The sequence below is a fragment of the Pseudoliparis swirei genome, chromosome 5 (assembly GCF_029220125.1).
Source record: "Pseudoliparis swirei isolate HS2019 ecotype Mariana Trench chromosome 5, NWPU_hadal_v1, whole genome shotgun sequence".
In the NCBI taxonomy this organism is placed as follows: Eukaryota; Metazoa; Chordata; class Actinopteri; order Perciformes; family Liparidae; genus Pseudoliparis; species Pseudoliparis swirei.
Window position 1 is genome coordinate 21,893,592 of NC_079392.1, and position 25,252 is coordinate 21,918,843.

General features: G+C 43.9%; 2 protein-coding genes across 4 annotated transcripts; both read left to right on the forward strand.

The window, feature by feature from the left end:
* The first annotated feature begins 5,631 nt into the window (after positions 1–5,631).
* LOC130193699 (cytochrome b-c1 complex subunit 6, mitochondrial) lies at positions 5,632–7,384 on the forward strand. 3 transcript variants are annotated; one of them, XM_056414358.1, is made up of 4 exons: positions 5,633–5,777; positions 6,024–6,056; positions 6,558–6,719; positions 7,175–7,384. In XM_056414358.1, exons 1-4 carry the CDS (start codon positions 5,733–5,735, stop codon positions 7,205–7,207), a joined length of 273 nt encoding a protein of 90 aa, XP_056270333.1. In that variant the 5' UTR covers positions 5,633–5,732; the 3' UTR covers positions 7,208–7,384. The 3 variants fall into 3 exon arrangements, with proteins under 3 accessions (XP_056270335.1, XP_056270333.1, XP_056270334.1); XM_056414360.1 differs by lacking the exon at positions 6,024–6,056 and having other exon boundaries at positions 5,632–5,777; XM_056414359.1 differs by lacking the exons at positions 5,633–5,777; positions 6,024–6,056 and adding an exon at positions 6,063–6,465.
* Positions 7,385–7,726: 342 nt separating this feature from the next.
* On the forward strand, positions 7,727–18,951 carry LOC130193670 (vitamin D3 hydroxylase-associated protein). Its single transcript, XM_056414309.1, has 15 exons — positions 7,727–9,339; positions 12,518–12,631; positions 12,997–13,137; positions 13,339–13,472; positions 13,564–13,770; positions 13,880–13,920; positions 14,014–14,138; positions 15,301–15,426; positions 15,545–15,642; positions 15,859–15,958; positions 16,119–16,162; positions 16,247–16,286; positions 16,379–16,487; positions 17,099–17,244; positions 18,246–18,951. The coding sequence occupies exons 1-15, from the start codon at positions 9,112–9,114 to the stop codon at positions 18,366–18,368; spliced, it is 1,776 nt and encodes a 591-aa protein (XP_056270284.1). The 5' UTR covers positions 7,727–9,111; the 3' UTR covers positions 18,369–18,951.
* Positions 18,952–25,252: the final 6,301 nt, after the last annotated feature.

Below are 25,252 nucleotides of genomic sequence, written 5' to 3' on the forward strand. Positions count from 1 at the left end.
GGTGCGCCGCCCCCCTTCTTCCCCCGGCCAGAAGAGGACGAAGAGGACTCCGCCCCCTCCACCTCCGGCCTCGGCTCCTCCGTGAAGAGGACCAGGGAAGAGGACGGCGCGGGACCCTCCACCAAGAGGACCAGAGAAGAGGACTTCAGGGACGTTGTTACCTTCCGAAGATACTGGCAGACGGATGAGGACAGCGACGAGGATTGAGGCCGACCACTTGCTTGCTGCAGGATCTTAAACCTTCAGGACTGATAAAACCCGACAGCCTTCCCTCGCGTCTGGCGGGGTTGGGAATAGGTTTCATCCTGCAGCACAGGTTTTGGTGCGGTCAATCCTGAAGAAGCTCCGTCCCCGTTGTGCACTTTGGAGTCCCATGGTCAGGAGGTCGCAGTGCGGTCATTCTGCCTTTATAACAGCAGCTCAATGACAAATCATTTTGGATGCATCACTGTGAAACTTCAGAATTGGAACAACTTGACAGACTTAAGATGTTTCACAAGTTCAGACTAGAACACATTTTGAGATGAGGACCACGATCTCCGCCCTCCTCTTCAGGCCTCGGATCCTCCACAAACAGAACACACTGGCAGTGGGAGGAGGACAGCGACTCGGATTGAGACCCCCAGCCTGTTCGCTGCAGGATTTTAAACCTTTATGTCTGGCAGGACTGACAAAGCACCAGACAGCCTTCCCTCGCGTGTGCCGGGGTTGGCAATAGGTTTCTTCCTGTAGGAGAGGTTTTGGTGCGGATCATCCTGAAGAAGCTCCGCCCCCAGATGTGTACTTTGGAGTCCCAGGCACGGGAGGATGCAGTACGGTCATCCTGCAATTAGAACAGCAGCTCACCTGACGACATCATCACCTCAGATCCATTTTCATGGAGGCTTAATCGTGACAACCCGACCAGATGTGATGCCTCAACAACTCACATCTCACCTCAAGAAAATACCATTTCAAAGTGTCACCTTCCAGTTGTGTATTGTCTCCTCCGCCATTGTTCCCTGATGCTGGTGGGAAATGCATTCTGCATTCGGTAAAGTGGAGCAAGTCCCATCCGGGCATCTGGACCGTGGTTGGCTACATGGGGACTTTGGAATTGGAACAACTTGACAGATCTATGATGTTTCTTGCGAATGAGTTTACTCCGGTTCTTCACCGTGAAGCATTTTACCATCCAACCACCAAATCGTCGGAGCACTATTTTCAGGAGGCTTAATCTTGACAAACCAACCACAGATTTGATGCCTAAAAAATTCGGTAAGTATTATTTAGACATTTTCATCTTCCAGACTTTAGCTACGTCGCCTGGACCAGAGAAACACTTCCAAGCCCTCGTCTGAGCGCCGCCATGTTGGGAGTTTTCCCCGGAGAAGCAGAGGGTCGTCTCCTTGTGGGTTGCGGTCCTCGTGGTTCAAGAGGAGCAGTGCGGATTCCGTCCCAGTTGTGAAACAGTGGACCAGCGCTTTACCCTCGCAAGACTGCTGGAGGGGTCCTGGGAGTTTGCCCAACCAGTCTACATGTGTTTTGTGGACTTGGACAAGGCTTTCTCCTGGGTTCCTCTGGGGCTTTTGTGGGGGGTGTTGTGAGAGTTTGGGGTGCCGGGCTGTCGGGTCTCTGTGCGACTGCAGTATGAGCTGTGTTTGTATTCTCTGCAATAAATCAGATATGTTCCCGGTGTTCATTTGACTCTCTCTGGTTATTCTTAGTTAGGTGAAGGTGGCTGAACCAGACAGATGTGTGATAAAAACTACTAACGTTAAGAAAAGTCTCCAAGTCTCTTTTACCCAGGTTGAGGACCAGATGACCAGATGAGGAGGATGGAGGACCAGATGAGGAGGATGGAGGACCAGATGACCAAATGAGGAGGATGGAGGACCAGATGACCAGATGACCAGATGAGGAGGATGGAGGACCAGATGAGGACCAGCTGAGGAGGATGGAGGACCACAGGACCAGCTGAGGACCAGATGACCAGATGAGGACCAGATGAGGAGGACCAGAGGACCAGCTGAGGAGGATGGAGGACCAGAGGACCAGAGGAGGACCAGCTGAGGACCACAGGACCCGTCCCCACCAGCAGAGGACGTTGTTTGTTTCCATCTGCTTCTTCTGTGCCGACGGGTTCGGGAAGCTCCTCCCACACAGGAAGCTGTCATCCAGACAGGAAGCTCCTCCCACACACAGGAAGCTGTCATCCAGACAGGAAGCTGTCATCCGCTGTTTGCATCATCTGCTGACAAGAAATCAAGGAGGAGACTGACGCTTCAGGCTGAACGAGAAATAATCATCTAAAAGCTTCAAAATGTCATTTGTCGCATAAAATCCTGTATGTTCATGTTCATGTATGTACAGTATTGTTACTGTTTATTTACTGAGAAGCACAATTATATACATGTTCAACAAACCTTCTCGATATGTCTTTCTTTATATTGTTTCATTTTTCTGATATAGTGAAAATATCTGACAATGTATAACACTTTATACATAAATATTCTCCCTTTTTGATTTCCATTTGACTCAAAGGCCTTATATTTATTACTGTTCATTAATATATTCTGTTGATATAAATGAAATGGAGAAACGGCCAGCAACGTGCAGGATGATTGTTCCCAATTTTATTAAAATGAACTCGTAAACAATTGTTATCTTTACTGATCGCGTACCAGAACCTAACGTAATGTATGCATCATTATAGATAGATAGATAGATAGATAGATAGATATATACTTTATTAATCCCCAAGGGGAAATTTGTCGAGTCAGTAGCAGCAACACACAAGAATAAAAAAACAAAACACAAAATATAAGAAGGGTTAGGGTGATCTGGCAAGAGGTGAACTGTTGTAGAGCCTCATAGCCGTCGGCAGGAATGTTCTCCTGTATCTCTCCTTGTGGCAGCGGAGCGTGAGGAGACGTCTGGAGAAAGAACTCCTCTGTCCCTGTAGGAGGTGGTGGAGAGGGTGGTCCGGGTTGTCCAATATGGACACCAGTTTCTTCAACGACCTCCTCTCCACCACCTGTTCCAGGTGCTCCAGCTGGCAGCCGATGATGGAGCCAGCCTTCCTAACCAGTTTGTTAAGACGGCTGGTGTCACCGGCTCGATGCTGCTCCCCAAGCAGACAATGGCAAAGTGCAGCACACTGGCGACAACCGACTGGTAGAATAACTCCAGCATCTTGCTGCACACGTTGAAGGATCGAAGCTTTCTCAGGAAAAAGAGACGACTCATCCCCTTCTTGTACACAGCGTTGATGTTGGCCTTCCAGTTCAGTCGGCTGTCGATGGAGACGCCCAGGTACTTGTACTCCTCCACCATGTCCACGTCCACTCCCAGGACACTCAGAGGTGTAGGAGCCTTCCTCCTGAAGTCCACCACCATCTCTCTGGTCTTGGCCACGTTCAGCCGCAGGTGGTTCTCATCGGCCCACTTTACAAAGTCACTCACCACTGCCCTGTACTCCTCCTCCCGTCCATCCCTAATACACCCGACCACTGCAGAATCATCAGAGTACTTCTGCAGATGGCATGACTCCGTGTTGTACTGGAAGTCACTGGTGTACAGGGTGAAGAGGAAGGGAGACAGAACAGTTCCTGTGGGCTCAACATCACTGACCACCGTTCCAGACAGCACACGGCCCATTCTGACAAACTGTGGTCTGCCTGTGAGGTAGTCAGTGATCCAGGAGATGGTGGACGCGTCCACACCGGCCACCCGCAGCTTCTCACTCAGCAGCAGTGGCTGGATGGTGTTAAATGCACTGGAGAAGTCAAAGAAAGTGACTCTCACAGAGACATCGGTTCCATCCAGGTGCGACTGAGCTCGTGCAGCAGGAAGATGATGGCGCCGTCCACTCCAACATTAGGTTGGTAAGCAAATTGCAGCGCGTCCTACGATGATTTCACCTGCGGCGGAGGTGGGCCAAGACCAGCCTCTCCAGCACCTTCATAACATGGTAGGTGACGGCGAAGCGTCGGTAGTCGTTGAGGCCAGATGGTGCTGACTTCTTTGGGACAGGGACCAGGCACGACGTCTTCCACAGCACCGGGACTTCCCCCAGCCTCAGGCTGAGGTTGAAGAGGCGCTGCAGGACACCAGACAGCTGGGTGGCGCAGGTCTTTAGGACCCTGGGGCTGATGCCATCAGGACCTTCAGCTCTGCGCTGGTGTAGTTTCTCCAGCTGTCTTCTCACCTGGTCAGTCGTCACAGATGTAGGTGCAGTAGACAGATGTAGGTGCAAGAGAACAAAACATGACTGTAATATAAGGGGGGAAACAGGGAATTTAATTAATAAATATTATTATCATTTGTATAACACTGCGGGTGCATATTTCAAAATGATCATAGAGAACTTACCAACACTGAAGAGGCACTGATGATAACAAAATAAAGAACCCTATTGAAAATAACTACAAAGGTACATTTGTGTTTTTACTTTGCAACAAACAGGTCCGGCTCAGAGAGTATTGTCAGGTACATACTGTTGGCCTGAAGAGATCAATGAAACATTTGAGATATCACATATCAAAAAAGGAAATTATGAAATGACAAGGGCACCTCATAACTGGGAACCATCTTGGAACCATTAGAGGTGGTGGTGGAGAACAGGGTCCTCCCGGTCGAGCACTTTCAGTTCGAGACGGATCCAGATCCTCTCCAGGAGCTCCTTCCTTCCAGCTGCCATCTCACTCTACAAACAGTCCAACATTTTTTACAAAAATCAACCTAAATGCAACTTTGGTGAAAATCACTTTCCTGCTTCGAATCACTGTGTTCAGTTCAGATTTGTAGTAACTGACTTTGTTGTTAATAAACTTTTTGCTCAAGCTAAGTGTTGCATCACTGTTCAAATAGACCCTCCCATTCTGTTGGACCACTATTTAAAAAATGATCAATGGTGAGAGACAAATAACTGATGCAGTTGGAATTGTGCCATGAATTGCACATAATGTTTAGCAAATTAACACATAAAAAAAAAAAAGTCAAATCATTTTGTCATACGACCAATGGATTTCCATGACTTTTCCATGACTTTAAACCAAGTTTTCATGACCAAACAATTTGTGAAATCTCAGTGTATACATGAAAAAGTGAGAACATTTAGTATTTAAACTTACATTGCTAATTCCAAAGCATACAGTATACCATAAACCATTAAAGTACAGTGAGGTTTTGTTAATTAATTGTGATGGTGTAGTACTACTGCTCAACAGATGATGGTGGTATAAAGCTTTATAAATGTGGCTGCGGGAAATGACACCAATTTCATAATAAAACACATCTGTTGCTTAATCTCGTTTATTGTGAAAAGCGCTACTAAGCGAGTATCAGGGTAAATATTAGTCTGTTTTTTCCAATAAAAAATTATATATCATACACGTTATAGTTATACTGTAACATGTCATGTCGGTTATATTAAGAAAGTTTGAAATTATTATACTTAAAGGTGTACTATTGCCACAAATTGAGATAACTCGTCGACTTCAAGCATGGCTCAAACAGAATTTATAAATGTAATTTAATTAACGTTTTCACATAATCAAGATCCCACAATTCAACGGCACAATATAACTGCAACGAAGTTGTTGAGCTGGTAGTTTTGTTGTGAAAGTCCGATTACCGGAAGCTGATTGTCTCGTTTTCGCTAACTTCCGCTCTGCTTGTCTGACCCTCCGTGTCCTCCAACATTCGCGATTTGACAGCCGGCTATCCGAGGACAATATCAACACAAAATCATGGTTTTCGAGGAGAAGATGATCACGAATGGAGAGCCCGAGGAAGTTAGTAGCCACGACACATTTAAAACAACCCAGCTAAACCAGTAACGTTTGGTTATTTTAGCAAGCGAGCTAACACAACACTGCTAACTAAGCGTGCCATCACCAGCTTATAGTCAGAAACATGTTGAGTCTGATTAATGCAGCGGAATTAAACATGATATTCTAGTTTGTTGTCGGTAACTGTTGAATCTGTGATTCATGACAAAACCACTGCCTGTTTGTCACGTAACGTTATGTCTGCTTCAGGAGGAGGAAGAAGAGGAGGAGGAAGACATGGTGGTATGTTTATCCCCACATCAGAATGACAATATGTCTTCTGCTCATCTGTAATTTAATTACATTTTAAAGAACAAACATGGAGATTATACATTATTTAAAATTGGCTCGAAAACACCAGTATTCAACTGAAAACATGAGAAACACAAAGGTAAGGAGACGTGGACAATATTTAGACGTGATTACAGGAGATTAATAAGACACAGCCCCCCCCCCCTTCCCTCCCTCCCTCTGGAAATGTCTATGAATATACAAGGCATTTTTATTTCTCCACATAACACATTGTTCAAAATGTACCACTGGAACCCCCTTTTTACGGCTTGTCTGAATCACATCGTTTTGAAGGAAAAAAGGCGGTTGAATGTCTGTGTGGTTGGATTTTGCTCTCTTTTTTTTTGGAGTGATGGAGCAAGTGAGTGCAGTGCTGAATCTACTGAATGTGTCTCCCCTTTGGAAGGACACTGAACAAGGTACGTGCCCTGAATGCTGCATTGTGCGTTTCAGGATCCCCTTGAAACGGTGCGACAGAAGTGTGCCGAGACGGAGCACTGCGTTCACACTCGGGAGCGCCTGGAGCATTGTGAGACCAGAGTTGGCTCCCGGTCTTCAACGCTGGAGGATTGTACCGAGGAGCTGTTTGACTTCCTGCATGCCCGCGACCACTGCGTAAGCATCGACCGTCGCAGGTTATGTCGAGGCGCTTGTCAACCGTTTTCAAATAGAATGAGTGACACTATTCTTTGTCAAGATAAGTTCAGTCGATAAATGCGGTTTGCAAATCATTCATATAGGAGTTGCCTCATGATGCAAACTCTAAATGTATACCAGAATAATGTTAATAATCGTTCCACAGCTTTTCCTTTAACTTAAAGATATGCCCCACACCACCCCTCCAGTTTGACCTATATTTAAATTGTAAAGAAACATTCTCACAGATTTTGAGATAACTGTATCAAAGAAATATGCTTTTAGTTATCAAACAATGTTGGCCAAACATTTGCAAGTAGAACCTGCATGTATCGGCAACATGTATTTGCTTTGCAACATGATTTTAGGCCCTTTAGTGTGCTTGCACTGTATGTAGTAACATGCATTCATTAACTTCCTCTTGTCCTCTGTAGGTGTCAAGCAAACTGTTCCATTCGGTCAAATGAAGTCCTCCCTGAAGGTTGCACAACTGGCTGCTGACATTCTTCAAATGTTATGGGGAGAACATTGTATTACAAACATCCATGTGGATCTGTAACTTTATATGTACACATTACTGTATCTGTATAAGTATTTAACAAGGTAGTCAGCATTTCATTAAAGTGGATGGCTTGAAAACCTAACCTGGTGTCACAAGTTAATTTTTTTATCATAATCAATTCAAATTGGTAAATATGTCATGTCATGCTGAACCTTCGATAAATGGATTACCGTTGAAATCAAGTTTATATTAAATTGTGAGGACCTTTTGCTATTAATGCCTCATCATAATGTCTCGCCAGCCGGCTCCCTATTCAGGACTTTGAACCCCCCCCCCCTTCCTCTAGTAGCTAGTAGGCGCTGTTTGGCAAAACCAACAGACACCAGAACAGTCTCTTTCCACTGGCCAGCACTGGTGAACAATGAATCAGTCATAAAGCACTTTGACCTCCTTTTCACTGTCGCTATTGTGTTTTTATGTTCATATCCATATATATGTATATATACTCTTGTATATACATATGTGTGCATTCAATTCAGTTTTATTTAGTATAGCCAATAATCAAAATTACCAATTTCCCTCAGAGAACTTTACAATCTGTACACATACGACCTCCCTGTCCCAGGACCTCACATCGGATCAGAAAAAGAAGAAAAAAAGAAACGTTCAGGAGAGCAACAGAGGAGGATCCCTCTCCCCGGACCATACCAGCCAAGAACACAGAGAGGCCAAACAGTTCAGGCCACTTATTTACTTTACTTTAAATATGACAAACGTAATGTGGTCTCTGTGTTCTTGGCTGGTTGAATTCTTGTGTGGCCAGCCAAGAACACAGAGAAGTCAAACAGTACAGGTCACTTATTTACTTTATTTAAGTGGCATAAATCACAGACATATTAAGGCAAAGTAAATATGTGTAAACGCAATGTGGTCAATGCCCATGGTCTATGGACAGATGGTAAATAATCACATGTGGGTGTAATGTTTCGATATTCATACATGTATGACCATGTCTGGCCTTATTGCACATTGTGTATGTTTACCTCATGAATTCTTGTGTGGCCAGCCAAGAACACAGATAGGTCAAACAGTTCAGGCCACTTATTTACTTTACTTTAAATATGAAAAACGTAATGTGGTCTCTGTGTTCTTGGCTGGTTGAATTCTTGTGTGGCCAGCCAAGAACAGAGAAGTCAAACAGTAGGGGAGAGCGGGGTAATGTGAGACACTTTTTACATTTGCTCCCCTCTAGGCAAGCTTAAATGATATATCAGTAAAACGTACACATTTCCCATTAATTCAGGATGTTACCTCGCAAAGTACGTTATCAGAATGTCTTTTGGACAAAGGGCAGTGAAAATATGATTGTTTCAAAAAAAGTGGTCTTGTCTCTCACTTTACCCCTAAACTGGGGTAAAGTGAGACAGACCTGCAAAATCAAGGGGGTAAAGTCAAGTGATCCACTTACTTTTTCCATTTTAAAACTACCATAACAACACATGTTGTAATAGTTACAATCCTGACAGCTAGATTGACAACCACACATTCCAAAACTAATATCGGACTAGTTATAGAATCATGGAGATTAAGATCAATTAAGCACATTTATTTAAACACTTGAAAGTAACTCCGAACAAAATCCTATACAACAAAATATAAGGCAATGAGGCAATTCAGCCTGGCTTTCTCCTCCGGTGGCAGTTTGTCCGTCCCCTCGAGGAGAGCTTTGCTATGAATATGTAACCGGCAAAGTCGCACCCATCTTTGGGACCAGTTAAATGCAACCACTGCGGCTTTTAGCTCCAGTTAGCCGACCCGGAAGAAGAAGAAGGAGAAGAAGAAGAAGAAGAAGAAGAAAGACGAAAGACGATGTCCGTCGTCATGGACAATGTGAAACAGTTCCTGCAGGGCGCGAGGCTCGACAGCGGGACCGCGGCGCTGCTGACGGGTGCGGCGTGCGGGGCGGGAGCCGTGCTGACGCTCGTGCGACAGGTCTACCGGCATCAGGTGGCGAAGGAGAAGGTGCAGAGAGCCAGGAACCGGAGAGCCGACAGCCTGCAGCGGGCCGAGCAGGCTGTGCTGCGGTACAAGAAGTCGGTGAGGAGTTGAGACTCGGAGGGAAAGTTATCACACACCGTCTGAACAGTGGCGGCTGGTGATTTTTTTTTTGGGGGGGGGCGCAGTTTAAATAGCACTCAACAATGAGAAGAAAAGAGGGTTTGAGTAGAATATAGTAAAAAACAAAGCTTTATTTCAACTATATCTGGATTAAAACACAGATTAGCACTTCAGTGGCACTTAGATAGCACTTACTTATGGTACTTTTGTAGTTCGACTATGTTGAGGAAATGTTACTTCCTGTATTCTTGTTGTTCTTAGTTTGTACTCTAGGTTGAAATGCACTTATTGTAAGTCGCTTTGGATAAAAGCGTCTGCTAAATGACATGTAATGTAACACAGCGTGCTCAACACGGTCCAATAACAACTATCAACACACTGTAACTTTGGGCATGAGAGGTTCAGAGCAGCTTTAAGGAACGTTGGGTTGGGTTTCAGAGGTTTGCAAAATAAAAGAGTTTCACCGTCACATGAAAGAGGTTCAGAGCAGAATAGAGTCAGAAAGAGATCACATGTTACATTGGGTGACAGAGTAGACCCACTACTGTAAAGACAAGTAGCCTCCTCTCTTTAAAGTTGGCAAACTTCTCAATAACTCTCTGGTTAAAGTCAATCATGTCTGTAACCAGCCTGTTTCATTATTCTTGAGGGAATGTGTCTGTTTTTCAGAACTTCTTCGTTGTGTTTCGATGCCAGTTCGGTCTCCTACTGCTCTGCATGAAGCTAACTCGCTAACAGCTGTTAGCGAGTTAGCTCCATGCTCTTAGCTAGATAACTGCGGCAAGATTCGTGCTTTACAGTTGTCTGAAGCTCTGTAGATCCCTCACCCCGTTGTAGTCCAGAGAGTTTCAGTCCCAGGACTTTGGAACAACAGACAGGGGGAACAAAAAACGAATTACTCATGGAGCATTCAGCTAATCAGCTCCGGTTAGCATATCGGCTAGAGGAGAATCTCCGGGTGTACGTCCTCCCGCGGTCAGCGATTTGCTGCTGAATTTTTAATTCCGGATGTTCGGGTCCCAACTCTTTCAGCCTCTTCTTATCAATATCTGACCGTCGATTGAAAGGTCTTTCGCGTAGAGATACCACAGAGTTTTCAGTCACCAACGCCATGCTAACAACAAGCTTCTGCTAGCTATGTTGCTCGCGTACCTGCGTGGAGGTGGAGCTCCCTGGCAGGGTTGCCAGGTCTGTGAGATAAAACCAGCCCAATATCAGAACTCAAAATATGCCCGTGCCAAACCATATACACTGCTTTTAAAGTCCAACAGCATTGCTATCATTGCCAAATGTATTGTAATATCTACAAAGTAACAACATATGTTTAGTTTGCCAGCAGCAAAAGCAGTTTTCCCTCAAGTTATTTCACCTAGGTCCTAAAATGGCCTTGTGTAATTAGATACAGTATATTATCATAAATAAAATGTGTACGTGCTGATCTGGAGTCAGTTTGGTAGGATTTGGGTATGAATAAATTATTTCATTTAAAATATGGATTTTTATTTAAAGATATTCATGTAATTTGCATGCAAAATAGGTCTACCCGAACCAAGGACACAAAATTCAACCCGCGCAACACTTCAAAAGTGGCCCGATTCCGCAGGAAAACCGCGGACCTGGCAACACTGCTCTATGGGCTGAGGGAACATACGGGTCTCTGATCTGCCGAATAATCCAATCGCGTGCGCACATTTGTGCGCCCCAAGATTCCCGGTTTCATCCGCCAATGTGAAGCCGGTCATTGCCAAAACGACTGAAATGTTGTATCGATGCCGTACACACGTTAGACCTGCGCCTCGAAAAAGGGGAGGGGCTTCTCTCCGTGATAATGGCGATATATTATATTTTTTCACATTAACTTAAGTGGTTGTTGACAGGCTTACGGTCTCCCACACATATTTAGCGCGTCAACACGGTATATTTACTATTTAAATGATTTGGCATATAATGTTTTTTGACAGGATTTTTTCTTCTTTTTTTTCTTCTTTTTTTTTCATGTCCAAATTTTAAGAGGGGCGGCGCCCTAGCGCCCCCTATGGACGAACCGCCACTGCGTCTGAAGTGTTTTCTTTGAGTTCAGACCCGCGCGGTCACAAGTTTTTTTTGTCGGTGAATGTCATCGTTGCAAACACGTTTACGAGTTTAGGAGTGACAACTGCGCAACTGCCAGTCTATTCCCATCGCAGGCATTTCTTTTTGTGACTTGACACAGCAGGTGGTTGGCAGGTGGTTGGTGCTCATCAATAATATGTTGCTTTTAACAGGGCTCTCAAGTCTCACGCATTGAGCGTGAGACTCACGCATTTCGGTCTTATCTCACGCACTCCCGCCACACATCGAATTCCTCACGCTGAAAAAACCTCTCGGCTATTTAATGCTTGAATGCAGGGGTGCTCAATACGCCGATCGATTGTTCCGCTGCAGAGCTCCGACGCCGGTCTGCGCGCATTGGGATGGAGCAAAAATAGTCACTAGCACCCCCCCCCCCCCCACGTCAACAACTTTTCTCTGAGTAGAAATAGTCACTAGCCCCCCCGTCAACAACTCTTTTCGGCTCGATGCCGGCGCGCGCAACGGTCAGCTGTATCGGGTGCTGATGGAAATCTCACGCTTGCCTGTCTTCAAAACTCGAGAGCCCTGCTTTTAAATAAACGATGTATTGCTCCGTTTAATATACTCAAATGATCAATGATGATACTGCACACATATCAGTACACGATCAGCCATGTCTGCTGCGAAGAGTCAGGTGTTCAACACCTGACTCTTCACACGAGTACTTGTCCTTCTGGTTGTTCTTTTATGACTTTATTGTCCGTATTAAAGTTATGCAAGTAAACAGTTTCGTCACTTTCCCCATTCATCCTCCCAGATTTGTTATAATTTTTACTTTTTGATTACTTTTCTTTCTTTTTTTCTTTAGAACGACGTAAACACAAAAGAAACAAACTTCTTTAAACATCTTCTTCACCTTTTTTTTGCCCGTCCAGATTCCCATTTCTCTTACATTTTGAGATTTGACAATTGTCACTATTGTTTTTAAATAAAACATAATAGTGTTTTGCTTCCTTATGTTTCTCATCGGTGTAGAACTTTCTTTTAATTATTAATTTTTTATTAGTGTGTGTGTGAATTAATTTCCTGTGTGTGTGTCCTCCAGCATCCAGGGACCGACTCTGCTCTCATCTTAGCGATGTCTCTGTCTGAGCTGACCAACAGCCTGCAGGAAGGCTTGCTGAGCCCGGAGGAAGTGTTTTACTCTTACATGGAAAAGGTTCAAACCTCAAATAACACTAATTATTTCTCACATATATCCTAGAACAATCATGTCTATAAATATTCAGTTGTTCTAATAGCCTATCTAGCGGTGTTATAATTTAAGGTTATCATTACAGAAATTAACCCTCCTGTTATGTTTTCGTTTCTTACGTACAGCCATGATGTTCCCGCGACATAACAGGAGGGTTAAGGAATTATTGACTTGACAAGGAACTTGCGTGTCATAGTTATCAAGTAAATAATAATCTACTTCTTTGCACATTTCTTACCTGATTTTCATGTTCTACTAAACCAGGATTTTAGAGGAAAGGCATTCGTACAAACCCGTCTCTACTGTTTTTTTGCTTATTTTTTACACAGACTCTGGATGTAAACAAAGATCTGAACTGCTGCACGGGGATCTTGTTGGAGAGCTTTGACCAGCTGAAATCTGTTGCTTCCAACAAGGAAGGTCTCTTGTATGGAGTTCCAGTTAGCATCAAAGAAAACTACGCGTACAAGGTGTGTTATAGTTGTTCATTGCCTGCATTGTTAGATCGATAGATAGCGGCAAGATAAATGAGATGATAAAGATTGGGCTTGGGGGGAGCGCATGTAACAATACTTCAGGTGACCAGATTGGAGTAGTGGCAGCGGTGTGTGCCGTTCGGGTCAGGTAATTCGACTATATTTACTTTGCCTGTGTTTATTTAACACCACCAGGGTCACGACATGACTTGCGGCGTCATCGTTAATCTGGAGCAGCCTGCCGAGAGAGACAGCGTGATCGTGGAAGTTCTGAAGAGACAAGGAGCTATTCCCTTCGTGAAAACCAATGTGCCCCAAGCGCTATTAAAGTAAATAATTTCTCAAAAGAAACACTTGGAAAGATAAACTGTGACACAATAGAGTGCGCCATGAAATGTCTTCATTTGTTCATTTTCTTAGTTACGACTGCAGTAACACCATCTATGGGCAGACCTTGAACCCCCGCAACCTCCAGAAGACCCCCGGGGGCTCGTCCGGCGGGGAGGGGGCTCTCGTCGGCGGAGGAGGCTCCGTGCTCGGCTTCGGCAGCGACGTGGGGGGCAGCATCCGGATTCCTGCCTCATTCTGTGGCATCTGCGGCTTCAAGCCGACGGCAGGTCGGCTGAGGTGAGCGTCTCCGCTTCAGTAGTTTGGGGTGATCGATCCACAGTCGGGACATTTTGTTCGACGTGTTGATATTAACTTTAATAAGATGTATTTCTTTGTGTCTTGTTAGTTCCCTGGGTTTACACCCTATTTATAGAGGACAGAAATCAGGTAAGTTACAAGTGTATCATCGTCGCCTGCATTCTTTGTGTGGTGTCTGACAGAAACGTGGTCAACTTTTCCTTTTGTTTCTTATGAAATTAGTGCCCTCAAGTCCCGGACCCATGGCGAGGGATGTGGACAGTCTGGTTCTGTCTATGCAGGCGTTGCTCTGTGACCACATGTTTACTCTGGATCCCACTGTTCCACCCATTCCTTTCAATAAGCAGGTGTGTCAACAACAGAACAAAAACAAAAAGTTCAGTGTTTTAAGAGTTGTGTTTTCCCACAGAAGATATCAATCTTCTCATCTCAATCGCAGCCAGAAAGCAATGAGTGTACCGTACTTCTCTGTACTGTTGAGGGGTATTGTTCCAGCATACATCTATAATTCAAGTCCAGTTTATTAGAGCACATTTAAAAACCACAAGCGTTGACAAAAGTGCTTTACCAGGAGATTAAATGAGAAACAGGAATGATCAAAAAAAGACAGACGTAAATAAGATAATAAGAGCATATCTTAATAAAATCCCAGCACAACAGTATAAATATAAACCAGAGTTTGATCATGCCTGTCTTTATGAAGGTAATTAAAAGACAAAAGAAAAGATGTGTTGTAAAGGTAGGAGGGGGAACATTAACTTTTTAGTAAAAACTTCCATAATTAAGGGCCAGCAACTGGAAATGCTTGATCACCTTTGAGTTTGTAGTCCGTGGAGCGGAGAGCAGTGATTGGTTATCAGCTCTGAGGGGTCGAGAGGTCGACTAGGTAAGGGATCAGAGATGTAGCCTGGTGCTGGTCCATGCAGTTTCTTGAAAGCAAATGAAAGGATCCGATAATCCATCCACTTCACTGATAGCCGCTGCAGAGAGGTCAGCGCAGGGGAGATACTGTCTCACAATGTTCATTCTGTCGTCTCGTCTCACAGTGAGCGGGGGAAGGAAAATGGTGAAAACTCCCGTGGGTTTTTACAGCCTGTTGTTTACAAAATATTCACTCTGGGGGAATGTGCGCTTTAAGGAGTCGGATTCACCAATACAATGTGCAGTGGCAACATAAAGGAACATTGCTATCCCGCAACATTGTATTTATTTTCGTCATGGTTAAAAAAACAGTAAAAACCTTTCACAGGGCCATGAGTAGATAACGCTCCGGTCCGTTTAAGCTCACAAATTAAACCTTTGATTCATCTTCAGTAGCAGTTCACTGTGCCTTAATGAACCTAGATAAGGAGAACTAAGCTCAAGCCCAAAGATAAGCAGAAAAGCTTCCTTTCCACAAACATTTCATAGATACGTAATAAAAAATAAATAAATGAAACTACTTCTGTGTGTTTCCCCCCCCCCCCCCCCCCACACTGATCTGACTTAATGAACATGTCTTGTCTACAGATTTACCAGAGCTCCAAACCTCTCAGGATCGGTTACCTAGAATGCGACGGCTACTCACAACCCTCTCCAAGCATGAGCCGAGGCATCCGAGAGGTCAAAGCTCTGTTGGAGCAAGCAGGGCACACTGTAAGACACACACACACACACACACACACACACACACTCAACATTTGATCTACGGCCGCATGAAATATGTGATGGGAGCTTTTGTGTTTAATACAGTTGCTTTCCCCCCTCTCTGTAGTTGGTGCCCTACAGTCCTCTGAAGATCAGCTACGTTTTACATGATCTTGTTATCAAGGGTATCCTAGCAGACGGAGGCACCAGCCTGATTAAAAAACTGTGAGTGAAAGTTCTCTTTAAAATGCCAGCTATTTAATCGGCGTAATTAATGTAATCCTTGGTAATTACCCGGATTAGGTAAATTGATAATTGTGTGTAATTTAATGCAAAACAAAGGAGTGGTGAGGATTGTCATCTGATGTGAGCGCACGTTATGATCCCTTCGAACAGATTGTTCTGTTGTGTGCCAATGATCCCGTCTTGTGTCTCTTGAAGGGAGGGGGCCCCTCTGGACCCTTGTCTCAGGCCACAGGTGATACCGTACTATTTTCCTAAGTGGTTGAAGAAAACCCTCTCATTCCTCCTCAAGCCCGTGGTGAGCCCCCTCCTTCTGTGTCAGACATGAATAAATACACGCAAAGAAAATACAATTATTCCTCCAGTGAGTCCGATATTGGTATAAATACGTCTCCAGCTCTGTTACTGTGTGATTGAACGCCCGGACCGCGTTTTTAAGTCTCGCTTGTTGTCCGCAGTCTCCTCGTCTCTCTGCCAGCTTCAGTTCCGCCTGTGGAGTCGGGTGAGAAAGTTTGTCTGGCACTTCTGGGTTTGTTTCATAAATTACAACAAACATCCTCTGAGTCTTTTTCTGCCTTGTTTTTAGATCTGTTGAAAATCTGTGGAAGCAGCACGCCGCTGTCGAGGTACTGGTAGAAGTCAGCTGACCATGCTTGTGCACCAATGAATGAATGAACGCATGCATTGGGGACATTGGATTCTCTTGTATTTTCACAAGGACTACATTCATGACACGGTGGCAGAGTGGAGAAGACTCAACATCGACGTGCTGCTGTGCCCTGTGATCGGACCAGCCTTCAACTTCGACTACTGCGGCAGGATCAGCAGTACGGGACACTTATTACCTTTGCATTGAAAATGCGGAAGGTTATGTTTTGATCGCCGTGTATTTATTTATTTATTTGTATGCGTGTTATTCGCATAACAACATTTTTTTTAAAACCGAATCGCATGAAATTTGATGGGATGATTGGTTATTATCCGGGGACCATTTGATTAGATTTTGGGATCAATCGGGTCAAAGGTCAAGGTCATGGATAGGTCAAAATCTTATTTTTACCATAGTACGGTCAATTTGTATCCAATTGGCATGCAACTAATGCCAAAATGTTCATAATTCAATGCCCAATCTTGTGATATGCGAAGGTATGCGCTCTACCGAGTGCCCATTCTAGTTTTTAATATGTATTTGTGTGTGATATGAGATGTCATACTGTCCATTCATACACACATCCGTTTTCTATATTTTATGAGTGTTGTTTAGAGATGTTCTGTCTTTGCTGATGGTTTCTGTAAAGCATGGCTCGCTGTGGTTACCATAGAAACTGAACCGTGTAGCCAAAGAGCTCTGCAGCAATCGACCTGCATGATGCTCCTGATGACCATCACACCCAGCGTAAGACACTGACTGACCTGTTGCTATTCTCTGTACTTCCAGGTGTTCTTTCTTACATGATACTCTACAACCTCCTCACCTTCCCCGCCGGCGTCGTTCCCGTTTCCACGGTGACGGCAGAGGATGAGGAGGAGCTGAGGCACTATAAGGGCATTTATAAGGACCACTGGGACAAGCTGTTCAAACGGGTAAGAAAAGTGTGTCGGTGCGAGGTCACTGATACCATTTGATATGGTACGGTAGTTGGCATGATACTGCCCGAAGGAATACTATCATTGTGGAACTTTTTTTTCTTTTTTTCTGCAAGCTATAATTTGTCTTGGCCTATTTTTTCAGTCCCCCCACCCCCACAACTTGACCAGCGAATGGCACGGTCCAGAGCCAGTGTTTGGTTTCTTCCATTCTAGGCTACTGTATTCAATTTCTGTATATATATCCCCCCAAAAAGTGACACACTGTTCCTTCAATAACACTTTTGTGTTGCTGGCAGTGTCTCATTCATTTCCACCAACAATAAAAACACATTGTGATTTATATTGACTTTTCCTATTTCTTTGAAGTAGAGTAGAGCTCACGACTCACATTTTTGTGCCAATAAACATCTCCAGATATTCTAATATGAAATGTTATTAGTAGTTGATGGGGATATAAATGTCTGTTATGCTCTTGCTGACCTTAGCTAATTCTTGACACACACATAGGTTAAAGAACATATCTTCGGAAACGTGTCTTGTGAAAACGGTATGGAAGTGAAAGAGATGAGCCCGCAGTTCCACTTCCCTTTTGATGATATGTATGTGTGTGTTAAGCTTTCAATAAAAGGCTGAAGCAAAGGGGTGCTCAGTGGGATGTCTTGGACGTCGACACTGCTCTGAGCAGGTGTGACTGAGCTCCCCCTTTTGCAAAAGCCATCAAAGATACTGCTGGTCTGTGGTTCATTCTCGCCTCCTTGACCGTGATATTTTACATGATATAGAAAATACCTATCAGTAGTTTGCTGCTAATGGTAACTACAAGCAACCAGATAATGAGTTTTAGGGGCACATGCCACCCTTCTTGCCCGGCATCTGCCCCTTTAGGCTTCTATCTTCTAACCGGAGTCCCACCGCTGCTCAGTAGATGGAGGCAGACGACTGGTGCTGGTGGTTTGCTGCCTGTTGACTGACTGCATGTTGCCTTTGTGTCGAAGGCTGTCACCGGAGGCGAGGGTCTGCCCGTGGCGGTGCAGTGTGTCGCCCTGCCGTGGCAGGATGAGCTCTGCCTGCGCTTCATGAAGGAGGTGGAACAGCTGGTCAAACGGAGCCGAGAGTAAAGCCTGGAGGCCACAGGTGGGAATGCTCCCTTCAAGGGCTTCAGGATTAATTGGCTTTTGAAGGGTGAAATGAGAAAAAGACGCACATTACCTGTTAAGGGCATTAAAACAAACTGGAATGTGTGTTAAAGTTATAACAAATTAAGATTGAAATGTAGTTGAGTATTTGAAAATGTTTGTGTTGTTATGGGCGTAACAGATTTAATACATTTGGACTGAAACTGTTAACTGTTAATATTCATGTTAACTCCTTTCTTTTGTTCGTTTAATTCTTTCATTAACAAAGTTTAATTAACATATCGGTTCATTTGTATTGTACATAAACTTGGGCATGATGAGATGAGCGTTATGTTTTTTGTTTTTTTCGTGAAACTCGGCATCCTGTTGGGACATCGGAAGGTATGAAACATGCCACGCCCTCGTTTTTTGTTTGTCCTCCGCTAGCTTTGTTTAATATTTCATGCAATAAAGCGTGAACACGATTTACGTGAAGACAGAATGTAGATTGTCTCTTTCCAAGAACTAACGGCTTTCTGTGATGTGATGACCGAGAATGAAATAAAGTAAGTTATTTCTCAGAGGAGCCGCTGCTGTTATTTGTTTCCTCAATAAAAATGTTGGAAATCAGTTTTCCGGAGTCGGTACAAGTCGCCTTGTCGTGATCGGGCTTCATCACGACGAGTTGATATTTCCATCTTTTTCAAACCTGTGCAACTGACATGTTGTTGACTGTTTACCGGACCGACTTTTTTTTTTTAAGTGCGATGCACCTCCAAGGCATCCGGCAGCTGTGAGGGTACAACATCTGTCTTCACCTTCTTTCATCGTCATCCTCCGCCTCTCCATCACTGTGCCCGAGATGAGCGCAGATAATTTTCGTTCCTATTGTGAGTGATTGTTGCACTGATGCCATAACAGGAAACAGAAAAGAGATAAAGCTGACTAATGACTCATGGCGCCTCCATCTACAAGGCCAGCGCACCATGTCGTCATATTGTGATTACCCCGCGCTATTGTAAATATGTGTTTCTGTTGGGTTTACATAAATTTACATACGTTTTAAAAAAACTCCTGGGATGGGGAAACCATTAGGGACAATGTTAGTGTTTTCCATTACAATCGCCCACGTTTGTGCCGCCGTCTCATTGAATGGAAATGGCCGCGTGCGAGCGGTAGAGGAAGGAGGGCACATTAGACGAGGAGGGGAGCTGGAATTGAGAGGTTGTTCTCAGCATTATCTGTGGCACATAGAGAGAGAGGGAGTGTGGCTCTCGCTGTGCCACTCAGTCAGGGAGCATTAAGCCTTAAGAGGCAGTGAAGAGACTCAGGTCTTCAGAGGGAACTTGACATTGTTCATAAATCCCTCAGGAGCTGAGACAGTCGCAATGAAAAGCACACACACACACATGCACAAAGTCAGCCTTTAAATTGCCCCTTTCGATACATTTAACAATTACAATATTGGCTGTCGTGTGTATTATATCACATATCAAAATCAATTTAAAGGTTATTAAGATAATGTAGCACTTACAAAACATCACAGCGCAAGTGATACAGTGGAAAACATCAAATGAATTCGCCAAGTTCATAAGAAACGATCTAAACTCGGATGCTTCCACTTATTTCTAATATATTATTTCAGTTGGCGCACACTATAAATATGCATCGTTTTAAAAGATGAAGTGAGATCTATTCTAACTGGGTTGATTTGATAATCTAATCCTTTGTGGCTTTAAAAAAAAAATGTATTATTCATATCAATCGCTATTAAAAGGTGAAGTTGCTCCACCTCCCTGAGAAGGAAACAGACCTCAGACGAGCAGAGAGATGCATGATTTTAGCATAAGACACAGTCACGTGACTTTAAACGTATAAAAACAGGTCGGCCTGTGATGAAAATGTGAGATTCTTAGTTTTTATTCACGCCTGTGCTTCCCCTGTGATGAGAAAAAGGCATATTTCACGAGCTACGTCTCCATATTGATACGAGATCATCCACTGGTGATAAAAAAGACAACGTGTTACATTTGTACATACTTATATTAGTCTACTGTATATTGGGAGTATTATAACACCTGTAATATAATAGATACAATATTATGTTTTGATATTTGCTGGAGGTGTTTCAGATCCATTGCTGATGTGCTATCTTAACATTCAGTGAGTTGCAACAATAAAACTACGGACAAAAGCCCTTTTTATCATAATCTTTGGCTGTGCTTCAGCGAACTGAAGTGTTTAAAGTCAACGTTAAATCAATTATCTCCTTGTAATGTGAAATCATCACTAGTGTTGATAATACTAGTTATAATCAACTAATTATTCAAACGTGTACAACTTTGAGCTCCAGTTCGTGATGCTCGACTGACTGAGAACCGTCCTGCTGCATAATTCAACAATACTTTACCATTCACTGATGTTATGTGATGAGAAGTTTTCTTCATATAACCATTATCTGTGAGACAACTTTGTGCATGATATGATGTCATCATATAAGTGTCCGCAGCAAAATGAAAGTTTGGGAAGTTGGACGTAAGGCTCAGCCGGTTGTAATCGTACCTCAGAAGCACCCGGCAGCCCCGTCAAGGCCGAGCCGCTCTTCTCATGTAACGTCTCATTGATAAGAGCAGCAAACACCTCGCAGGAACCTTCGGCTATGAGATCAGGTACTTTAAAAGCCATCCCAACACAGTCAGACTCTGCCTGTGCGCCAGCAAATAAAACACCTTGATATCGCCCCAACTAAACTAGGATGATTCTGTCTTAATGTCCCATTTCAGGGACCAAGGAGCCCATAGTCTTTATGGCTCCGCAGAATTGCAGGTAGTAATATGTGACACAGCTGGGCTCCTGCCTTTTTCAGACGATCAAAGTGACGAGTTCAGCCTGCAACCAGAGCCACTTACAGGAGGCATCAGGAAGCGGCAAGATTGGCAGCTTTTAGGTCTTTGGTCCATTTCATCAGCCATTACTAGCAGCAGAGGCGACGTGCTGTGGAGGAGGAGGAGGAGGAGGAGGAGGAGGCAGATTAACAGACAGCTGATACAGGTGTATAGGCGGTATCAAACAGCAGCTCTGTCGATACAGCGGGCTCCAAATTTCTACAGAAGAGGCTGGGATCCCCAAAGTATGCCCACCGATTCCACGATGACGGGATTAACTTGGGAGCTCCGTATGATTCTCGCAGATTCTGTGACTCAACAATTCAGTGATCCACGTTCTATCGGCTTTAAAGGCCCCTATCCCAAGTTTCAAAAGCTTACTCTTCGGACAAGGGACACATTTTTTTCCCTTCTCTCGCACGGTTCCGCTCCCCCCCCCCCCCCTTTTGTTGTTGTTGCATGCATTCAGTTGTTCATCAACCCCTCCCCTGCGTCCTCGCTCCGGCTCTCCCATCCTCTCTTCCCTGCACATCTGCTAGGTTTGAGTTTTCCTTTCTTCCCTCCAGCGCCTTGCTTGGCCCAAGGCCCTTATAGCCAAATTGGTTTACATTGGGGAGATAAATGCTCTGCAAATGCGCTTAAACACGTACAGTAAAAAAAAATGCAGACAGTGCGTGTCAGGATTATCACCCAAGTCAGGGGGAGAAAGGGAGAACGTCTCTGTAGCACAAAGCTGGGGAGCCGGAGTGAAGCCTGCAGATATAGTCCGTCTCATCCACTTCTCGGCAGAAAGAGAGGAGGATTTAGCATTTGCATGCTAGTCTGTAATTCCTGGCATTATATAACTTGTCGCCGACAATCAAACTCCTGTGGTATTGTGAAAGTATCGTTTCACACGGGTGAGCAAAGTGTGGAGTTACACTCTTGGGAGGGAGGGGGGGGGGGCAACATGGAGACAGTTGGTCCAAGATGCACGGCGGAGAGACCACCTCATCAAGAGCCCTCTGAACAACACAACCTCTGGTCCCGATATAGACGGTGCACCCCCTAAATCCTCTCAAAATATTCCGCTTAGAGCACAAATGACTCACCTGACCTGAAGTGTGTGTGTGTGTGTGGATTATTGTGAAATGTGAGATTTCATTTGTAAAATGTCCCCTATGTCGAGGCATCACATACGAAAAAAATGTCAGTGTGTGTTGAAAACATATTGAAGTTCTGTGTTAAAATATCTCAATCATACTTTTTGTGAATTTATCATTTGTTCGAATATATATTTGAAAAATCCTTCAATGCCACTTCTGAAATTTGGACAGGACATTTTTGACAAAGCAGCTGGGCATTCCTATGTTTTACTTTGGAAGAAAAAAGTAGTGCATTTGTTGACACTTTTTCATCTGCGGATGAATCCGCGCGTCAAGCTTTAGCGGCGGCAGCAGCAGGACGATGGATGTGTTGTTGACTCAAAATACACAACCATGATCATCGTAATGTGTTTTTAATAGATTTTAGACAACATGGTTCGTCTACGACAAGGAGGAATACGCGATAACATGCTTTGGCTACACAGAATACTTGATAACAAGATCAATTATTGTTTTTCGGTCTTTAAATAGGATTTGTTGACAATTAAAAACATATTTTTTTAAATATCACATGAATAATCCTTTAATAAAAGAAGATACACGGATCACAACAAGAGAGCCACCGTGTCCTCAAATGAGCCGATAGAATATCTGACACTCCTAAGTGACACACTTTTCATAATGTGTGAAAGGGGTCCTCACTCGGTGAAGACAGGCAGACCAAGTGGATCCTTAATATGAAGGAAATGGCATCCCCCCCCCCCCCCCCCCCCACACACACACACACCTGCTGCTGCTGCTGTCACACACAGCTGCTATCCCTGTCTGCTAGCATCAGTGTAAAAAAAAAAAAAACTCCACATGCACTACCACAGGGATTTGGGTGTAAAACTTTCACCCAAAAAAAAGACCCCTTTTTTCTCATCACCACGGCCGGCCCCCTCCCTCCAAATCAACACCCCCCCCCAGACCTCCCAACACAAAGCCCTCAGAGCAAAACCCAGCAGCACCCGAAATCATAGCACACCATTCAATCATTGTTGTTTCCCCTCTCTCACCCCTTTTATGGTCCCACTAAAGGTTTTAGCCGGGGCAGAGAAGGAGGGCTGTCACTGAGGAAACCTTAGCCCATTGATGAAGTGACAGGAGCTGCCAGAATATGATCCTAATCCGGTTTCCAGCATTCTTTTAGCCCGCTGGCATCGCAATTCCTCCACACATTCTCTGAGCTGTCAACTAGGAAAATCCCTCTAATAGCGCATTGCCGAGATACACATCAAAGAGCTCCTGGAAACCTTCAGCGGCTTAGCTGCCATAGACACACTCGCACACACACTTTCTCACACACACACACACACACACACTCGTACAAACACAGCATTCCCCATTAACTTCCACCAATATGATCTCTACGAGCACACACAAAACAAGACGTTCATGACAAATTGACCACATGTTTAGTATGCTTAAAAGATATATATATTTTTTTTAAGAAAGCACGAGGGTTTCTTTTATTATTTGTATACACTGTAACCTGCCCCATCCTACATCACCCACCCCTCTCACCTTTTTCTCCTGTACGACAGTGATATAATCTTCAGAAAGCGGGTAAAGACCAGGAGGAGGAAAAAAACCAGAAGAAAAACAGTTGTCTGAACTTCGCTGACTCCAGGAACCCTTTCAGTTCCATCTTATCTCATTCTATTCTTACTTAATCCATCGATATCCCAACCAACGGTAATCTTCTTATGGCAAAGCATTCTGTTTCGGTGCAGCCCAACCTCGGCTGACAGGGTGGGGGAGGAGGGGCGTAGCGGGAAGGTGGGTGGGTGGTGGATTGGAGGCTCTTTAGAGCCTGACACTGCTTCAGTCATTTCATTTGGGATTAGTAATTCTGCACTGAGGGAACAAGTGGCAGGCTCTCCCCGACGCGGTGTGTAAACCTCACGGGAGGCCTCCTGTGTCTCCATTATATACGGTTCATCAAGGTGTCTTCAGTGGAACATGTTAACCAAACTTCATTTAAACTTTTTTTTTGAAGGTAACGTGTGTGGAAATCTAAACTGTTTATTAAGATTTAGTTTCCTGTCGGTCCCCCTGAGCGCGGCGCTGTCAGCCATCTGGGAAGAAGAGCTCAACTAATCCCTCTCTTGTTGCAAACTTCTTCTCGCTGGAGAAACTTTTAGAAAAGGTTTTTCAGTGTTTTTTTTAGAGCTTTACACGAGTGAATATTTTTTTCGTGCCTGTTCGCATGTTGTTTGAATGTCCTGCTATGTGGGATATATATATATATATATACTTCTGACTCACCTTTTAGCTGACAAAGTTCCAAATGTTCAGAAATATACAAATTCATGTTCTTTCAAATTTCTATTGAGAAAATGTTTTTTAATACTGTCTCTATTAAATTTGATTAATAAATTTGAAACATTTTTTAGTAACTGTGTTTAGGCTCGGCTGCATAGTGGATGGAGCGGGGGTGTCAGGACGAGGTCTAATCGGCCTCAGCTGGTGGTTGATTGTTAATCAGCCGCAGCTGATCTCTGTGTGTGTGTGTGTGTGTGTGTGTCTCCCCATAAAGGAGCAGTAGCGAGAGGAGAGCAGATCAAAATAAAGGATATTATGAATATACAGGTGACAGCTGATAACCTGTAACAAAGAGCCTTTGTTTTGTTCCCCCTGTGTTAATAATCTTGAGTCATTGTTTTAGAATACAGATCCCTTTTTGCTTTGTGAAATGTCAAAATGACGCAATGTGAATCAGTATAAGCAAATATTTTAATCTTATATTTCCAACCGATGAAATTTAGAAAATGAGTCATTCTTATGTGTGATTTATTCCCTTGCATTAAACAGATAAATTACTTACATTTTAAACAATTGAGAAATACATGTCTTAAATCTACAGCGATATATA